The sequence below is a fragment of the Octopus bimaculoides genome, chromosome 4 (genome assembly GCF_046866305.1).
Source record: "Octopus bimaculoides isolate indiv1 chromosome 4, ASM4686630v1, whole genome shotgun sequence".
Lineage (NCBI taxonomy): Eukaryota > Metazoa > Mollusca > Cephalopoda > Octopoda > Octopodidae > Octopus > Octopus bimaculoides.
The window spans coordinates 95,064,175-95,082,689 of NC_142931.1; the positions used below are offsets into that span (position 1 = coordinate 95,064,175).

General features: G+C 39.5%; 1 protein-coding gene across 4 annotated transcripts in view; it reads right to left on the reverse strand.

The window, feature by feature from the left end:
• Positions 1-18,515, reverse strand: part of LOC106872494 (SLIT-ROBO Rho GTPase-activating protein 1-like) — a 654,858-nt gene that overhangs the window by 103,065 nt on the left and 533,278 nt on the right. For all 4 annotated transcript variants that reach the window (XM_089351041.1, XM_089351043.1, XM_089351040.1 and 1 more), the window contains 3 exons: positions 10,571-10,673; positions 9,428-9,488; positions 7,630-7,707 (listed from right to left, as the gene is read on the reverse strand). In XM_089351041.1, coding sequence (XP_089207167.1) covers positions 7,630-7,707; positions 9,428-9,488; positions 10,571-10,673 — 242 coding nt within the window. The remainder of the gene's footprint in view (positions 1-7,629; positions 7,708-9,427; positions 9,489-10,570; positions 10,674-18,515) is intronic.

An 18,515-nucleotide genomic window follows, 5' to 3' on the forward strand; every position in this document is an offset into this window, starting at 1 on the left:
CGTTTGTGATTATGTTTTGTCATTTAATGCTCAGGATTTTTCAGATGTGTCTTTGTTGGAAAGTATTAATCTGTTTTCCAATTCTGGTAATACTCTTCTATGTGTCAACAACATAGGTTATTGTTGAGATAACAGTTAACCAGAGTAACCTTAATTTGGTTTGTAGTGTGAGCCTCTTTGATTGACATATTGATTGGAGTTTGTTGAATATTCCAACACCTTTGGCTACTTTTTGTTTTATGTAAGTTTTAGTATTGGCATCTGCTGTTTGAACACTACCTAGATATGTGAAATGTTGAACAACTTCTATCTTTTCCTCATTGATTGAGACTTCATGTATTTCATTGCAGGCAACTTACTATATTTTTGTTTTTGATATATTTACTCTCAAGCCAATCTTTTCAGCTGTTTCATCCAGGGTATTTGTCATAGTCTGCATTTTTGTGCAGTTGTTAGCAAGAAGAGCTAAGTCATCAGCAAAGTCTAAATCTGCCAGATTCATTCTTCTCCATTTTAAGCCATGTTCACAGGTATCTAAGGACTTCCCAGAATATCATCCAAGATTATCAAGAAAAAGAATGGGAATAGGGTATATATATATATATATATATATATATATATGAGAGAGAGAGAGAGAGAGAGAGTGTGTCATTCAGTTATTAGGATTCATTAAGACTCAAAGCATATCAACATGTAAGACACCAAATATTGGCTAGGTATAATTAAATACAGCTAACAGTTTAATAATACATTATAAACATCAAATGGTGACCATATACTGTAGTTATGTAAACACCAGATCCAATTAATAACCACAATTCCACTCACTAGAGGATTTTTGGTGTAGTATTAATATAAAATAGTGACACACAAATTGCATCTAAATTAGCAACAGTTGTTTTGGTAGAACTTTATTCAATGTTGTCATAAAAAAAATTACATATTATTATGCAATTCCACCATCATCAGGTTTAAGTAAATCTAAAATGGTCAGCCAATGATATAGCTTACTTATATCGGGAGCATAGGTGATTTAAGAACATGACATTTTAGAGTTTTTTAATTATTTTTATGCCATTCATATTTCAGAAAATAATAATGGTAGACACTCAGCTTCCTTAAGAAATGAAGAGGCATGCTGTAATTGTGGCCTTAAAGGCTGAGCACAGAGATTTAGAGATAGCCCAGTTTTTAAAAGTTGCCAGATCTTGTCTACAAAGTTCACAAGGAGAGAAGCCTCAGATGGAAAAGTATCACCAGTATCATAATGCAAAAAGCATTCCCAATGCACTAATACAATCAGAACACCCAAATTTATTCAACAAGTTTGACAGATCATTGACAGAAATCCCAGAAAATCCATGAGGTCTCTTGCAAAAGATTTCAAAGTGTTAGAAATGTCTGTAAAGACATCTGGTACAAGTCTGATGTGATGAGGAGAGATCAGCTTATGTCAGAAAAAACAAGGGAAAACCATTTGATCAGATCTAAAAGGCAATTAAACAAAGTTAAAAACCCAGAAGAACATGACATCATTTACTTTTTCTCAGATGAGAAAAACTTTGACAAGGACCAGAAGATTAACAGAAAAAAATGACAGATGTTTATGTTCAGACCTTTCTGAAGTTCCAACAGTCGTGCACACAAAACATCCTACAACTGTCAGGGTTTCTGGAACCGTAAATAATGAAGGACATGTGATGTCTCCTAACTACTTTCCACAAGGACTTAGAGTTAACTCTGCTGGTTACATTGAGGTTCTGGAAACAACTGTCAAGCCCTGGATAGATACAGTATGCAACAGAGGGCCGGCCATACAACAGAAGGCAGGACTGTACGCCATCATATAAGGCTCAAGCAAACCAAGAATGGATGGTATGACCACATAACCCTTAACTTTTGGCCTCCAAACTCACCATATCTCAATTCATTGGACTACTATGTGTGGAGCATTGGTTGAGAGAGAGGTCAACCAACATCTCCATAACACCAAGGATTCTTTGAAAGTTGCCAGTCAGAGTAATATCCAATATGAACTAGGACCGTTTAATTTGAGCATATAGATGATTCAGATCTCACATAGAAGCAGTTATTGATGCTGAAGATGGCTACATTGAATAAGATTATAAAGAAGATAATCTACCTTAAATGTACAAACTTTTTCATTAATAAAGTTGTTTTCTGTTATTATATATATATATGACCAAGTCAGTAGCAGAGGTGGATCCTCTGTGAGTGTAGGTTGAGCAAAGTTCAGAAAGATCCTACCTCTGTTGGTAACTAAGGGCCTCTCCCTGAGGGTGAAAGGCAGATCATATGATGCCTGTGTGCAAACAGTCATGCTACACAGCAGTAGGACATGGGTTGTGACTGCTGAGAACATGCATAGGCTTGAAAGAAGTGAAGCGGGTATGCTTGGCTGGGATGTGCAATGTCAGTATGCATGAACAACAGCATGTAAGTGTCATGAGGCATCAGATGTGGTGTGCAAGAGAGATGACTGTGTTGGTATGGTCATGTGATGTGTATGGATGTGGACAGCTGTGTAAAGAGGTACCAATCTCTAACAGTAGGGGGTAGCTGTGGAAGAGGGAGACTTAAGAAGACATGGAATGAAGTGGTGGAGCATGATCTTCGAACTTTGGGCTTCACAGAAGCAAAGACTAATGACCGAGACATTTGGTGATATGCCATGCTTGAGAAGACCCATCATGCCAAGTGAAATCATAGTTGTGGATGTTGTCGGTATCACGTAACTGGCACCCATGCTAGTGGCACATAAAAAACACTTTTCAAGTATTGGGCATCATGGTGGTAATGAGGCGACGCCAGTGTTACAGAACTAACACATGTGCTGGTGGAATGTAAAAAGCACCTTTTCTGCATTGGGCCTCATAGAGGCAATGACAAAAGACCGAAACCTTTAGCAATATGCTGTGCTTGAGAAAAAGACCCATCAAGACAAGTGAAATCATAATCATGGCAGATACTGGTGTCACACAAAAGCACCCATTACACTCTCAGGGTAGTTGGTGTTAGGAGCGGCATCCAGTCGTAGAAACCATGCCAAATCAGACTGGAGTCTGGCGTAGCTTACCAGCCCTGGTCAGACTGTCTAACCTATGTCAGCATGGAAATTAGACATTAAATGATGATAATGAGATATATATACATACACAGACACACACAAACACACATATATGTACACACATGTCACTGTCGTCATTTTAACACCTTCTTTTCCATGCATAAGATTACAAAATCAGTCACAGATAAGAATAAATTCTATTCAGTTCTTTTCCATGCATGAATTAGTTACAGGAGACTATGTTGAAACTATAGCCAGATACATTTTCCGACACCAACACTCACCTGTTTCCAAACAAGGGAATAATTCCCCAGTCTTCCTCTGTGTAACCATGTCCAAGCAAACAGCTTGGACATAGTTACACAGAGGATGATAAACAAATGACATTGTGTGGCTTTTATTTACAATCAACAGACACAAATGTGAGATAAGGGGAAAATATGAATTCACACACACACGATGGGCTTCTTAAGTTTCTATCCACCAATTTCACTCACAAAGCATTGGTTATGCTGTGGCTATAGGGCTTTCCTATAAGTAGGTTATCTCCCTTGGCTAGACGGCGCTCCATGTAGATAATTAAACTTCCGGAGGCTAACCCACGCCATTGTTATTGTTTTACGTCTTATCATGAATATAAAGCAGCTTGATGATTCAGCTATCGAAGTACTTACTGTGCCTGAGTTAAAGAAATATTTAAGATTATATGGACAGTATGTTACTGAAAGAAAGGCGGACTTGATTGAAAGGTTGAAAGGTATAAAAATTCTGTCGATATGTCAACAAAGTAAATTCATCGGACGATAAGTCTGAAGTATCGGACGATACTTCAGACAGGAATAAGCAGAAGCTTATATCTCCTCTCGGTGAAGTATTGCCTGATCTAAAGATCTTTGTAAGTTGCCGAATTTCACAGATAATGACATAATTACCTCGTGCTACGGATGAAAGCAAAGCAACAGTTAAGGAGTGGCATATTTTACCACGACAGACACGTACACAGCATCGAATACCACGATGTGAGTGAAAGCTGCTCTCACTGTATTGTCCAGTGTCTGGTAATCCCTTCGATACCGACATCAAACCAAAAAAAGAATCCTGACCACAGAGTGTGGGTAATTATGTCAAATGTCACTGGCAATGTGCATTCAGCTGATTGCAACTGTTAAAGCAAGTCACTGAGCATGCGTACATGTCATACGGGAGAGTTCCAATCAGGGGTGGATAACACCTTATAGGAAAGCCCTATAGTACAGGACACTTGTCAAGAGTGTTCATGCAGTGGGACTGAACCTCTTACTTGGTTCTGAAGCAAACTTCTTAACCACAAAATTATGCCTGAACATGCCTGTCTGTTCGTCGGTCTGTCTCTATACACACGTGTCTCTGACCACTATCACTTTGGGTTAAATTCATGGAACTTGATACATATCTTTTTCAGTGCGGGTGGCACATAAAAGACACCATTTCGAGCGTGGCCGTTTTCGTGCGGGTGACACGTAAAAGCACCCATTACACTCTCTGAGTGGTTGGCGTTAGAAAGGGCATCCAGCTGTAGAAACTCTGCCAAATCAGACTGGAGCCTGGTGTTGCCATCCGGTTTCACCAGTCCTCAGTCAAATCGTCCAACCCATGCTAGCATGGAAAGCGGACGTTAAACGATGATGATGATGATGATGATGATCTGTGGAAACTTGACAACTCTCCCAGCTTCTCTTAGCAGTATTTCATACTTATAAATACTGTGAATTTTTAATTTTTATTCCAGTTCCAACTTTGCTTAGAAGTGATGACGCAGCTGTTGTGTCATAAATTGTGCAACAGGTTTTTTGAAATGTGTTGCTGAAATATGCCCATTGAAATGATTTAACTATCATGTTGTTTTCCTTGTTTTTCTGTGGCACACACACACACACACACATTGTTGGGGTGAATTGGATTGAATGCATTGACGTATTTACTCTGACTCTGAAATGAAGCCCCAACCCAGATCAGTTTTGCATTTTTTCCATTTGCAAAAAAAAAAAAAAGTACCAATCGAGGGCAGAAGATTAGTGGAACTGTAAGAATGTTGGACCTGATGCCTTGTGGCATTTATTCCAGCTCTCTGCATTCTGAGGTAAATTTCATTTGTATGCCACAAAGACATCTGTGGCAACCTATAAGCCTACAAGTACAGGTGGAGGCAAGAAAGGGGTTTCTGCAATTGGAAATACATGCTGTGGTGAATGAATAATGAATATAGGCTAAGAATAAGCAAACTCTACAACATATATTGAGTAATTTTACTTCAGCTAATATGTGCATATGTTTCTGAATAAACAAAAACCCATTTGGAGATTACTAGCGAATGAAAAAGTACTCAGCACATATAGTACAGTTTATTAATTTGAGACTGATGATTCACAATGTTGCTGCTCAGAGTTTCTCATTAAAAGATAAATTTTTACTTCATGAAGGATCACACACAACAAAAAACTCTGAATTCATACACACTGAAACACTCCACCTACAAACCTATGGAAAGACAGTCATTTCTCTCTACTACTACTATAATGACCTCTACTGGTTGGGATCATACCCATTCAGGTATACCATCTCACTCATCTCCCCTTCTCTCATCAACCTTGTTGTATCCATCCCCACCCAGGCCCCACACTAATCAATAAACCTAGTTCCTTCTACTTAGCATACCAACCCTCTGGAATTCCCTCCCAGCTTATCTTTTCTGCATGATGTTGACATACACAAGATCTAAAGGAACATTACTGGCATCACCTACATCTATCTCAGAGGGTCAGCAAAGATCATGACCTAATAAGTTACTTTTAATGTTATATTTTAATTTAAATGATTTCAATCATTTTCAAACAAGGAATTACAAAATCAGTCACAGATAAGAATAAATTCTATTCAGTTCTTTCATCATCCAGCCAATTATAAAATCATTTTGCAGTTTTTGGCATGTTATCACAACTGCAAAGTCATAGGTTTACGGCTTTCTGCATGTATTCTTTAGTGCAGACATTTTATGGTTAAATGTCTTTCTTGAGAACTAATTGTAAATAATAAAGCAGAATTATTTTCCAATTCAGGAAACTGAATTAAAAAACTAATATACTTTCCCTTCAAAACCCCAATAGCAGCAGTTTATGAGGATCAGCTGAAAAGTACATAGGCTGACCAAGATACTCTCATGGAATGTCACTATAGTTCCCCTTGCAGACCACATACTTCTTCCATTGGTGTTGCAATGCTAGGATCCCATAGGTGAAGAATCTTTCATCTTGTTGATAAAAAATGTTATCAACAGCAATAACATCATCACCACTACCATACTGGTTCACAACCAAATGTTTTTTTTTATGTTGAGGAACAGATGATATTCATATGGGACTAAATCAGGGGAACAGGGAAGCCGATCAACCAAATTCAAAGCCACAGTCATGCACAGCAGCCATTGAAACCATGGACTTGTGTGCTGGAGTATTGTCCTGATGAAACAAGACTCCCTTCATCAGTCTTCCTGGACGTTTGCTCTTGATAACCTTTTGTAACTGCCTCAGCAAGTTGGCTCAGAACTTTCCATTTGATGGTCAATAAACACGATGCTCTTTACATCCCAAAATATCGTGGCCATCATCTTCCCTGCAAATGAAACGAACTTGGCCTTCTTTGGAGCAGGCGAGAGGAGGGGTGTTTCCACTGCATGGATTATCTCTTTGTTTCTGGTTCAAAGTGATGAACCCAACACTTATCCTGGTTTAGGAAATTTTCTAGGAAACCAGTTGGGTCTGCCTCAAACAATGTCATACTTCCTCATGATGTGATCACTCTAGTGTGCTTTTGATCAGGTGTGAAAAAGATCTTGCACTCATCGAGCAGGAACCTTCATCATGTCAAGTTTATTAAGTGGAATATTCTCAACTCTCTCACAGGATATGCTAATAGCATTGGCTATTTCATTTATAGTCAACTGCTTGCCATCCAGCACCATGAGGTGAACATGATCAATGTTTTCCTCAGTGGTGGCAGCTGCAGGGCACCCAGATCATGGATCATTTTCAAGACTTTCCTTTCCTCTCCTAAATTCAGCTGCCCACTTTTGCACTATTGAGAAAGCTGGAGCTTTATCTCCTAATGTAGCAATCATGTCAGCATGCATGTCCTTGGAGGTTGAACCCTTTTTCTGCAGATAGTTAATAACACCATGATGCTAAATTTTGTCTAATTTCAAGAGAAGTCACTACTAGTTACTTTTGAAGTCTTCTTTGAGCAGTCAGATGTCAGATTACTTAGAAAGAAACAATGCTGTTATTAATAAAGAGAGTTGAAAATAATGCACGTAAGATTTCGTAGCTCTGGCATCATTCCTTCATAGTCAGCCTATGAACTTTTCAACCCACTCTTGCACACATAAGAAAAACCAATTAACATATTTTCATTTGAAATGAACTAAAGGAGTGTTTTTAAGGAAAGTTACCTGGGAGCTAGTAAAAATTGTCAAATATTTCAACTCATAAAATCACATAAGATCTTACCTTTTTCAAAACTACTTTTAAATTCGTTGATTTCAACTTGAGAGCCAGATACTCTGAATATACCCTGATGATGAATGCCTGAATAATACAAATTATAAATAAAAAAAGTGATTTCATACCATAGCAAAAGATCAGAAACTAATAGCGGTGGGAGATTGTTGTATAAATGACTCCAGCATATTACTGCTATTTAATTTATCCGTCCCAGTGAGAGCTGAACTTAAAATGTAACATGATTAAGACTATAACTGCAGTTAATCCACCACATTGGAAAGAATAGAAATATTACAAATAAAATAAATAAATGACAAAACAAATCAATATGATATAACATGCACAAATTCTCTTGGTGCTGTCAAAAGAAAAAAACAAACAGATAAAAGAACAAAAGTTCTGATGATTCTTTAAAATAATTTGACAGTATATTAAGGCAAACAATGATGATGATAATTCCCAACACCATCATCTTTATGTTTTACCAGGCTTGCATGGGTTTGATGGATCTTTTCCAGCATAATGTCTCTCTACTTTCACAGTCCCTTGTCATCTCCTTCATGAAGTTCAGCTTCTTGAGATCAGCTTTCACAATGTCTTGTTTTCCTCTTCTGGAGGTACCTTGCATTTATATCACTTGGTACTTCTTCACCCTACCAGAGCAGCACACTACACCTGATTCCACGCTTGCACACTACATCTGATTCCTTTTATCGTTAGTTTTTCGCTCACCTCATTTGTGTTTTAACATTCATGTACAATAATATAGCTGCACTTACTGCACATCACTAAGCATTTGTTACATATGAACATTTTTTCAGTCAGCTGTCTAGGATTCCACTACACATCTTGTACATGCACATAGTTTACATTGGGTATACTGCATGATATTCCTACTTAATCCTATGTTGATTGTCAAGTATGCCCACTTCCAAGTTGGTTGTAGAGTTCGGTTTTCTTTCCTGCTAACTAAAATTTTTGTTCCTGCTAGGTATATTTCAAGGTTTCTTGATTCTAAGCGTTGCTTCCACATTTTTTTCTCTAGATGTTTGACAGATTCAACATTGAGAACTAGGCCATTACCATACAGGAGGGGGATGAGAACCAAGCTAATGGACTTCTATCTGTATGCAAAATTCCCGGCTTAATTCACTGTCAATTCTCACCTTGCTGATGGTATCTCTGAACACAATTCATACAACTCTCATAAACCATTTGTCTATACCTAGTTTTCTTAGTGATCATCAGACCATGATACCCTGTTTCAATAAATGAAAGGTACATATTGTGGCTTTCTCTAAACTAAGAACTTCTCATATAGTTGTTTCACTATAAGGGGGTCATTAGGGGACCCTGTCCTCACACAAATCTCATCTGAGCTTTCTTCCAAATCAGCTGTATAACTCTTTCTGTTACTTTCATATCTTGGTCCATCAATCTAAAGCTTCTACTTAGAGCATCTCCTTGCAACATCTCCCTGTACTACTCTACTGACTAGCGCATGTCCTACTTCATAGGATATTTTTAGTACCTCAATAATTATTCTTGATGGTACATTGAATTTCGCTGCCATTATATCCTTAAACACAGTTTTGACCAAAGAGCTATCCACTTCAATTGCTGGACCCTCTGTTAAGTCTAAATGCCAAAAATTAAAATCTCAGTTTCAGGAAGAATAACTGAAAAGAAAGAACTAAAAAGTGAAAAGAGACAAAGACTCAGAATAATAAAAGTAACCAAAGAAAAACATTTATGAGAAACATCTAACAAACAATAAGACAAAAAGAGATCATACATGACTTACCGTGAAGATTTATAACACGTATGCAACTACGAATAATCAGAGGAATTTCTTCTCCTGTATTCTGTAAGCAGAAGAGAGAAAATACACCGAAAACTGTTTTAGCTGTTATAATTTTATATAAGAAAATAAATATGAAATTTAGCATTATATAAAATGTTTAATACCTACAAATAAATTTATAAAGATGGTGAAAAGAGAAAATGATAAACAGTTTTTAATATACATAAAAACATAGTAAACATGAAATTGCACATAAAAAATTAGAGTAACGGAAAATCCTTTTGTTGTTTAATTCCAAATTAGCCATGACGAAGCAGATTTATAGTCAAAGGCATTTCTGTTAAGATATCCTTTTATTTCTATTTCAGACAGGTTACCTTACCCAATGTTTCATTTGCTTTTAAAGATATTAAGGCATGTGATTTGTTGGTGATTTAGCATTTATCCCTAGCATGTTGAATGATTTTATAGAGGCTTCTTAGTAGGCTTAGGGAAAGTACTTATTTATAACACAGGATGAGTTAACGCTGAACTTTATATCTGTTGATAGCCTGCATACAGGTCAGCAAGAGAAAAGTTTGAAACTGGGTACAAAAAAAGAATGTAAATATGAAATGTATAAGCCTAAAAAAATGTTTACAAAAGGATAATAATATTGAAATTAATGAGGTCCTGGAGAAGTAGCTAAACAAGAAATATCTGTTCTATTTTATTTTATTTTATTTAGTAGCAAACACTGTTTTTAATTTAGATACAAAGTCAGTAATTTTGAAGGGAAGATGTTAATTAATCCTAATACTTGACTGGCATTTTATTTTATCGAACTCCATGAAGATGAAAGGCAAAGTTGACCTTCCCAAGACATATTTTTCCCCCAATGCACTAATGATTCTGCCAATCAATGATTTTCATATAGCCTTTCGACCAATGGTCTTTATAACTGATACAAGATTTCTCTGAATTATTTTGCATAAAGTGAATGCCTTTCACTCTCTTGCAATTAACATTACAACTAACTTGCACTGATTTCTGAAAGATGGTTGAGGAAAAGCAAGCGAAAATTCTATCATTTATTTGGAATATTTTTATGAACCATAAGGCAAAGACTACATCTCCCAACAATTTATATTAGAAGGAACTCACATCAATATATTCTTCAAGACTGCCTCCAAACAATTTTGGCTGCCCTACAGGTGGTGTACGGCCAATACGACGCTTCCTAGGTTTTGCTCGGAAAGATAAAGGTCTGTCAATGAAAAAGAATCTAATTAAATCATAAAAACAGAAAGGAAAAATTCAATACATTTAATAACTTATTTAACTTAATATATGCCTCAAGTTCTGAGATAGGTTATTGTTAATAACATAATTTTTTGAAAACATTTTTAACATAGAAGTAGAGTAAATATAACTGCATAGTTATGAAGTTCACTCCCCCAATTACATGTCTCTGGCTTCAGTCCAAGTACAGAGCTACTTGAGCAAGCATCGACTGAACAAAGGCCTATGAGTAGATTTTGTAGATGAAAAGTGTTGTTTACTGTTGGTGAAATCCTGTACACATATATGTATGTATGTATGTATGTTATCAATCAGTTTCATTTCTGTATTTCTTGTGCATAGAGAAAGAGCCAGACTCTAACATAGATTCAAGGCTCCTTCATTGGAACTTTTATCAACATCATCTAGGTATTTGTGCATATATGTGTGTGTGCAGTATTTGGTGTTAGTGTATGCGCAGATTTGTATGTTTGTTTTATGGATGCGTTTTAGATGCATGCATATGTATTTATGTGCTAAATTTTTGGAAAGTTTTACATATCTTTACAGTTCCATTGATGGCTTGAATCTGTAGTCTTCTAATCAGCCTTTTTCTTTCAGGTTTTGAGAACCCTAATTTTTCCAGGTTTTTGTTGAGGCAGTTCGTTACATATCACAATGCAACAACAATCACGGGTATGAATCTGAACTTGTAGTCTGGGTGGAGTATCTGTAAATTTCTCAGTAGCTCGGAGTAGTTGTTCTCTTTTTCTCTAATCTTTAGTGGGATGTTGACATCCGCAGGACAGCTGATTTCTATTACTGTACAGAGTTTCTCTTCTCTGTCCCAGATTACTATATCCGGTCTATTATGTCTGCACTTTATTGAGGTTTTTATTGGGACATTCCACCAATACTCTTTCATATTGTGAGTGGTAATGGCCTCTACCTCATTATAGGTTTTCATCTCCTTAGCCCCGGGGTTATCCTCTTGGTGGATTTCATTGTACAGTGTCTTGGCCACAACATCATGTCTCATAGGTAGGTAATACCGTGATGACATTTTTGGACAGCTGCTAATGATGTGGGTAATATCTTCGATACTGATTCCACAGAGTCTGCATATATATATATATGTATATGTATATATATATATAATTAGAAATATAATATTTCTAAATCTCTCAGAGAGATTTAAGCAGTAGTGGAGCGATAAAGTTGTAGTATATTGTCAACTTAATGTGACAATCCCAATAAGGGAACACACTACTGCCGTTTAGCCCTAGGAAGCTGGACCGCTTCCTGTCGGCCTTGACACAATTACTGTGTCCTTAAGTTTGCGAGGGGGAGACAAGCTCCTCCACCCAGCCTAGCCAGCATTCAGGGACATGTTTCTGAGTCTTTGCTCGTCATCAGCCTGAAGTAGCTTGCCAGCTGGATAGAGAAGCCTGTTTGGCCTTCCTGGGCCTACCTCTTCCACAGGTTACCTCAAATGCTAAGGTGTGGCACTTTTTCACATAGCTATCCTCATCCATTCTCACTACATGACCATAGCAGCGCAATCGTCTCTCTTGCACACCACAACTGATGCTTCGTAAGTTCAATTTTTCTCTAAAGGTACTGATACTCTGTCTAGTATGCACACTGACATTACACATCCATCGGAGGATACTGGCTTCCTTCCTTGCAAGCCTACGCATGTCCTCAGCAGTCACGGCCCATGTTTCACTGCCATGAAGCATGGCTGTTCGTACACATGCGTCATACAATCTGCCTTTTACTCTGAGAGAGAGACCCTTTGTCTCCAGCAGAGGTAAAAGCTCTCTGAACTTTGCCCAGGCTATTCTTATTCTAGCAGCTACGCTTTCAGCGCACCCACCCCCACTGCTAATTTGGTCACAAAGATAGCGGAAGCTATCAACCACTTCTAGTTTTTCTCCCTGGAATGTGGCAGAAGTTGTTTTCTGCTCATCCACAGTGTTTATAGCTCCTGAACATCTGCTACAAATGAAAACTAACTTCCTAGTTAACCTTCCTTTGATATTGCTGCATCTCTTATGTGTCCATAGCTTGCACTGAGTGCATCTTATAGAGTTACTACCCACTCCTTTTCTACAGATCGAGCAGGGCCATCTACCCGAAGGGGTTTGTGTTTTGTCTGCCTTCCTACTTATTAGGACTTTGGTTTTAGCTAGGTTGACTCTAAGGCCCTTCGATTCTAGTCCTTGCTTCCACACCTGAAACTTCTCCTCTAATTCTGATAGTGACTCAGCAATTAGTGCAAGGTCATCAGCATAGGGGAGCTCCCAGGGGCTTCCTGTCTTGAATTCCTCTGTTATAGCCTGGAGGACTATGATAAATAGGAGGGGGCTGAGGACAGAACCTTGGTGGACCCCTACCTCCACCCGGAATTCTTCACTATACTCATTGCCAACCCTCACCTTACTGACAGTGTCTCTGTACATGGCTTGCACAGCTCTCACTAACCATTCTTCTATCCCTAGTTTCCTCATTGACCACCAGATGAGAGATCGGGGGACCCTGTCAAAAGCTTTCTCCATATCAACGAAAGCCAGGTACAGAGGTTTATCCTTGGCTAGGTATTTCTCCTGAAGCTGTCTTACCAGAAATATAGCATCAATGGTGCTTTTCTCAGGCACGAACCCAAACTGCATCTCATCTAAACTGACTCGCTCCCTAAGCAGTTGAGCTATGACCCTCTCCGTGACTTTCATTATCCGATCTAAAAGCTTGATACCTCTGTAATTATTTGTATCTAAAGGGTCACCTTTACCTTTGTAGCAGTTGACTATGGTGCTGCTACACCAGTCATTGGGTATGACTCCTTCGTGTATCACCTGGTTAACAATACGGCTGACTAGGCTATAGCCAACACTGCCAGATATTTTGAGCATCTCTGCAGTGATTCCTGATGGGCCGGGGGCTTTCCCTGTCTTCATACTCTTAATTGCTTTATCTACCATGGTACTGTCAACTCAGATAGCTGGTCCCTCTGTTGGGTCGACATTCGGCAGACTCTCTTTCTCCCATTCATTCTCTTTATTGAGCAACCTTTCATAGTGGCGTCTCCAAACCACTTTCTTTGCAGCCTCATTTAGTGCAAGCGTACCATCATCCATGCGAACACATTTCTCTCCCACGATATCACAATTCTCTCTCACACACTGTCTTGCAACATGGAATACCTTAAGTCTTTGGTCCTCACGGCACAGAACATTGGCAAATCTTTTCTTATCTGCTTCCCCTCTGGCTAAATAAACCTGTCGCCTAGCTTCCCTTCTGGCAGATTGGTACAATTCCCTGCTACCTCCGTTCTTCCAAGCCTGTTTCTTTTGTCTAATAGCCCTGTCTACCTCCTTGTTCCACCACCACGTTATTTTCGGTCGAGAAGGGACCTCGCACCAATCACAGATCTCGTTGGTGGCCCTCAGCAGGTTGTCCCGTAGAAACATCCAGTTGTCTTCTACATTGTGTGAAGCTACATCCCCCTCTATTTCGTCGAAGGCTTCGAGTAATAAGTCTCTAAATCTCTGTCCATTCGCAGGATCTTTGAGCTTCCATACCCTTCTCCTCCAAGCTGGTCGTCTTCTGGGCAGCCACTTAGCCCTGATCCTGAAGTCACTAACTACTAGTCTATGTTGTGGGGTACATTCTTCTGTTGTGGGGTACATATACTTCCAATCTCTCTGCTGGCAGAATTACGATGAAGCTCTCCAAAATATGAAAAGCTAAGAAATTTTTTCATACTTCCAACCTTCATATTATCCATCTTAGCAGTCCCCACCCCTGTCCGTTATTCATTATCTATCTATTTTCCTTCCATGTAAACATCACTCGATCTCTGTTTGGTCTTAAATTCATTCATGCTTATCTGTTTTCTTTACTTTATTCAAGTCTTTCACTCCTTAAATCTGTCTAAAAATTTTGTCTCTCTCCCTTTAAAATTACAATTTGAGCATTTGCTGTCTCATTCAATTATGTTACTGATTTAAGCATTTAAACTCATGATTAAGCACTGCTGTTTCATTCAATTTTGTTCCAAAAACCCAAAGAATATTCCCGCATGATGTACTATTTGCCTGGCCCCCTCTCTCTCTCTCTCTCTGCCTCACTCTTTCTCTCTCCCCCTCTCTATCTTCGATTCCTACGTGACCCTAACTCTAACTAGTTCAATATCCCACTTTCTCCTAATCGTCTTCCAATCTCTCTGCTGACAGAATTACGATGAAGCTCTCTTAGCTGGCGGTACACCCTCCCTCCCACCCCTTCCACCAGTACCGGAAGTTCTTATCCTCTGTCATCTTCAGTTGTATCCCGCGAACACTCCTAGAGGCCTTATACCATCCCCTCCCCTACCTTGGGTAGCGCATAAAGATTGTGTAGTGTATGCAGGTTGTAGGTATCGTTTTGTTTATGAATTCTGCCAAATGCAAGCTTTCTTTTCAGGTACACGACACTGCTTTCCCCCATCCCAGGGTCACACAGGCCAACACCTCCCACACTGTCAAAATTGGCACGCTGAAAGGAAGGTCTGGTGAGATTGTTGAGATGCTTTAACGGAGATGCATAGATTTGTGCTGCATCCAAGTAGTAAGATGGCGAGGAGGTTCCACGAGGTTCCTCACACAAAAAGAACACAGGTACAAGATTTTCTGGGCAGGGAACACTGATGGGGTCGGGGGCGTGGGAATACTTCTAGCAGAGAAATGGGTTGATAAGGTAATAGAGGTAGTCAGAGTATGTGACAGAGTACTTAAGATTAGACTAGTGCTTCATCATAGGTTAGCTACCATCATCTCGGCCTATGCCCCTCAACCGGGGCTACCAGATGGGCTGAAAGACCAATTTTACAATGCCCTCCTGCAAACTACCTTGTTGACGAATGACAGGGACCTTCTCTTTGTGGCTGGTGATTTCAATGGTCATGTTGGACGTCATGCAGGGGGCTTCCATGGTGTACATGGAGGCTATGGCTTCAGTTCCCGCAATGAGGAGGGAACCAGAATGCTGGAGTTCCGTGATGCAAACGATCTTATGGTTTGCAATACCAACTTCAGGAAACCTGCCTGTCACCTAGTCACCTACCGTTCCGGCAGAGACTCTAGCCAAATCGACTACATCCTTGCCAGAAATAGGGAAAGACGGTGGCTTATAAATGCCAAAACGTTCCCTGGCGAAGAATGTACCCCTCAACACAGATTAGTAGTTAGCGACTTCAGGATCAAGGCAAAATGGATGCCCAGAAGTAGACCGGCTTGGAGGAGAAGGGTGTGGAAGCTTAAAAATATTGCAAATGGACAGAGATTTAGAGACATATTACTTGAAGCATTTGACGAAATACAAGGGGATATAGCATCATACAACGTGGAAGACAATTGGAGGTTTCTATGGCACAATCTGCTGAGAGGCACTGACCAGATCTGTGGCTGGTATAAAGTCTCCTCTCGACCCAAAGTAACATGGTGGTGGAACAATTTTGTTGACAGGGCTATTAGACAAAAGAAACAGGCCTGGAAGGACTGTGATAGCAGTGAATTGTATCAGACTGCTAGAAGGGAAGCTAGGAGACAGGTTTATTTAGCCAGAGGGGAAGCAGATAAGAAAAAGTTTGCCAATGTTCTGCGCCATGAGGAAGCCAGACAGCTGCTCTGGCAACGATCACGCTCAGACGGTGTTCTTAGTGCTCCACTAAGGGGCGGGGGGACCCTGTCAAAGGCTTTCTCCATGTCAACGAAAGCCAAGTACAGAGGTTTATCCTTGGCTAAGTATTTCTCCTGCAGCTGTCTTACCAGAAATATAGCATCAGTGGTGCTTTTCCCTGGCACGAACCCAAACTGCATCTCATCTAAACTGACTCGCTCCCTAATTAGTTGGGCTATGACCCTCTCCGTGACTTTCATTACCTGATCTAACAACTTTATACCTCTGTAATTATTTGTATCTAAAGTGTCACCTTTACCTTTGTAGCAGTTGACTATGGTGCTGCTACACCAGTCATTGGGTATGACTCCTTTGTGTATCATCTGGCTAACAATACGGGTGACTAGGCTATAGCTGACACTACCAGATATTTTGGGCATCCCTGCAGTGATTCCTGATGGGCCGGGGGCTTTCCCTGTCTTCATACTCTTAATTGCTTTATCTACAATGGTACTGTCAATTCGAAGAGCTGGTCCCTCTGTTGGGTCGACATTCGGCAGACTCTCTTTCTCCCATTCATTCTCTTTCTTGAGCAATTTTCCGTAGTGGCGTCTCCAAACCTCTTTCTTTGCAGCCTTGTTTAGTGCAAGTGTACCATCATCCATGCGAACACATTTCTCTCCCAGAACATCATGATTCTCTCTCACACACTGTCTTGCAACATGAAATACTTCAAGTCTTTGGTCCTCTCGGTACAGAACATTGGCAAACTTTTTCTTATCTGCTTCCCCTCTGGCTAAATAAACCTGTCTCCTAGCTTCCCTTCTGGCAGTCTGATATAATTCCCTGCTACCTCCATTCTTCTAGTCCTATAGATATATTTATATGCATATATATATATATATATATATATATATATATATATATATATTTATATGCATATATACATATCATCATCATCATCGTTTAATGTCCGCTTTCCATGCTAGCATGGGTTGGACGATTTGACTGAGGACTGGTGAAACCGGATGGCAACACCAGGCTCCAATCTAAATTTGGCAGAGTTTCTACAGCTGGATGCCCTTCCTAACGCCAACCACTCAGAGAGTGTAGTAGGTGCTTTTACGTGTCACCTGCACGAAGGCCAGTCAGGCGATACTGGCAACGGCCACGCTTGAAATGGTGTCTTTTATGTGCCACCCACACAAGCCAGTCCAGGGGCACTGGCAACGATCTCGCTCGAAAATTCTACGAAGGCCAGTCAGGTTGTACTGGCAACGGCTACGCTCAAAATGATGCATCTTATGTGCCACCCGCACAAGAGCCAGTCCAGGGGCACTGGCAACGATCTTACTTGGCTTGCCGGGTCTTCTCACGCACAGCACACATATATATATATATATATATATATATATATATATATATATATACACATATATATAAGTGGAGGCGCAATGGCCAAGTGGTTAGGGCAGCAGACTCGCGGTTTCAATTCCCAGACCAGGCGTTGTGAGTGTTTATTGTGTGAAAATACCTAAAGCTCCGACAGGGGATGGTGGTGAACCCTGCTGTACTCTTTCACCACAACTTTCTTTCACTCTAACTTCCTGTTTCTGTTTCTGTATTTCAAATGGTCAGCCTTGTCACACTGTGTCACGCTGAATATCCCAGAGAACTACGTTAAGGGTACACATGTCTGTGGAGTGCTCAGCCACTTGCAAGTTAATTTCACAAGCAGGCTGTTCCGTTGATTGGATCAACTGGAACCCTCGTGCCAACAACAACATTTATATATATATATATATATATATATATATATATATATATATATATATATATATATATATATGCATATATATATATATATATGCATATATATATATATACATATATATATATATATATATATATATATACATATATATATATATTATTTATATTATAACATTGGGTCTCACCGAGGCGATATGCCAAGTGAGACCTTAACCATGGCCTATGCCAGTGCAGCATAACCAGCCCATTTAAGAGCACCCTTCAATCATTGGGCAAAAAACTGCACTTGCAAAGACCTGTTGAGGCAAGTGATGTCGTTGTCGTGGCTGATGACAGTACTGCCTGATTGGCACCCATGCCAGGGGCACGTAAAAAGCATCATTTGAGTATGATC